Raw genomic sequence first — 2,171 nt, 5'->3', positions numbered from 1 at the left:
ACAGATTTAATTATATTGAAGATTGTGCTGGTGGTCCAGATGTACCAATTGCTCTTCTTCCAAAACATGATAAGGTCACTTTATTACAAATGGATTCGAAATTATCTTTGGATCAATTTGAAAAGGTTTTGGAACATGCAATAGAGGGTTGTAAACAAATTCACAAAGTTATAGATGAACAATTGAAGAAACATACGTATGCACTGGTGAATAAAAGAGGTCTGTTTTCGGCCTAATTATATTACATTGTAATATCCTTTATCTCTTTCTTTGTTATTGTTCTGAAGCCATGCAAAGGGTGAACTGATTTATATTTCAGAAATCAAGGTAGTTGATGGCTACGGCCATATCACGATGAATGCACCTCATCCCGTCCGATTTGAGAAGTTAAGCATCGTCGAGCCACATCAGTACTGAGGTTGGAGACAACTTGGGAACCTGTGGTGCTGTAGTCTTTTTATCTTTTAAACCATTTTTTCGTGTTCTTATTCTTTTATTTGGTTTTTAAAAACGAAATTTCAGAACAACAATCCATGGCCAAGGCAACAATCCATCTTTAGAAATACAGTATTATCAAAGTTGATTGTAGAGCTGTTAAATTTTCGTGCTAATCCAAAGTAATCCTCTTTGTCGACTCCACACACCATTTTCTTATACTTCTCAACAAGGATATTATTATCAATAAGTTTGGTTTGAGGATGAATGATTGATTTTTGAATCAATTCTTCATAAATCATATGAACAGTTATGCTCAATGACAACGGATTCAGATAATTTCAATTTTGGAATGAATTCTGAAAATGTTAAACTCTTTGTTTTCATAAAATCATCATTGACTGATTCGTTGTAAAGTAAATATACTGGAAAATCATAATTATTTGAAACTTCTGATTTTCTTACATAGATACAAACTTGATATTTGTCAAAAAATTCATAACTTCCTCCGATTACAATATCATCATCATGACCATCTGGAACCTCATTTTCAAAGTCAAATTGAAATTCAAAGTATTTAGCAATTTCATTATCAACAAACCACAACTTCTTATTTCCAAAATCAATACCATTTAAAAATTGCAAACAGTCTGGTTTCATATTCTCATCATATTCTCTTATTATTAATGAGGGAAATTTAGCTGTCCCTCCTTTTCATCCACATATAATACATCAATATTATTATAATCTGATTGATTTAAATTAATTTCTCTTTTTGTTGATCCATTCAATAAATCCATTACATAGATTGTATTAATATTATGTATGATATACATTTCATTCTTTGATTTAGCACAATTCATTTTATACTTTGAACTAATCTTACTTTCCCAAATAGGAGATTCTTTTGAATAGTCTGTTACATTATCTAATATTTCTTAATACAATCTCTTGTTCCAATATAAACATTCTCAAATTGACTGTCAATCTGAACAGAACTAAATAAAGGTAATTTAAATTTAAGTTTCCATGATTTACATTCTGAATCAAATACATAACATTGTTTCTTGGTAGTTATGGCAATTATTAAATTATTTAATTGATTAGTTGTAACTGTAGTTAAATATGTAATACCAGCAAGTTCTGGAATTGTATCTATTTATGGAAATTAATATGGAGTACTTTAACTTTGTTTCCAATAAATTATCGGATAATATCAGTTTTAGTACTTGTTCATCTGTTTGGAGTGCTGATCATGATTCAGCTGGCAACACAAAACGGGTGAAGTTTTTTTTAGAGGAATAAATTTCTGAATTTGATCATTAAATTGAGCAAACACAAATCATTCAATTATATATTGGAATCATCTTCATTTATTTACATTGTTATTTTTTATTTAAAATTAAAAAAAATGCAAACAATTCAAAAGGCATTTAATATTGATCATTCTTTAAATTGGATCGGAAAGGAATTAAAAATATATGATCGTTCCAATGATAATGATGATAAATCCTATGATGAATGGTTATTAAATTATTCGGATACACTTGTTGCTGTTTCAAGGGATTGTAAATTAGTTGGAATTGGACATTATCGTCATTGTTATTTATGTATATATGATAATTCTATAAATGAATTTGAATTAATTCAAGTAAATTCACCATGTAAATATGAAGGGTAAATATGAATATTATTATTTTAATATTTATTTGGATTAAGAGAGAAAATTACTGTTT

General features: G+C 28.2%; 1 protein-coding gene across 1 annotated transcript; it reads right to left on the bottom strand.

Annotated features, from left to right (window-relative positions):
• Positions 1 to 726: 726 nt before the first annotated feature.
• On the bottom strand, positions 727 to 1,095 carry NAEGRDRAFT_76681 (uncharacterized protein; the record flags this gene model as incomplete). Its single annotated transcript, XM_002668360.1, has 1 exon — positions 727 to 1,095. The coding sequence occupies one exon, from the start codon at positions 1,093 to 1,095 to the stop codon at positions 727 to 729; it is 369 nt and encodes a 122-aa protein (XP_002668406.1).
• Positions 1,096 to 2,171: the final 1,076 nt, after the last annotated feature.

This window comes from Naegleria gruberi (assembly GCF_000004985.1).
Source record: "Naegleria gruberi genomic scaffold NAEGRscaffold_269, whole genome shotgun sequence".
NCBI classification, from domain to species: Eukaryota; Heterolobosea; class Eutetramitea; order Acrasida; family Naegleriidae; genus Naegleria; species Naegleria gruberi.
Note: the sequence above shows the minus strand (reverse complement) of the source record. Positions and strands in the feature narration are given on the sequence as shown.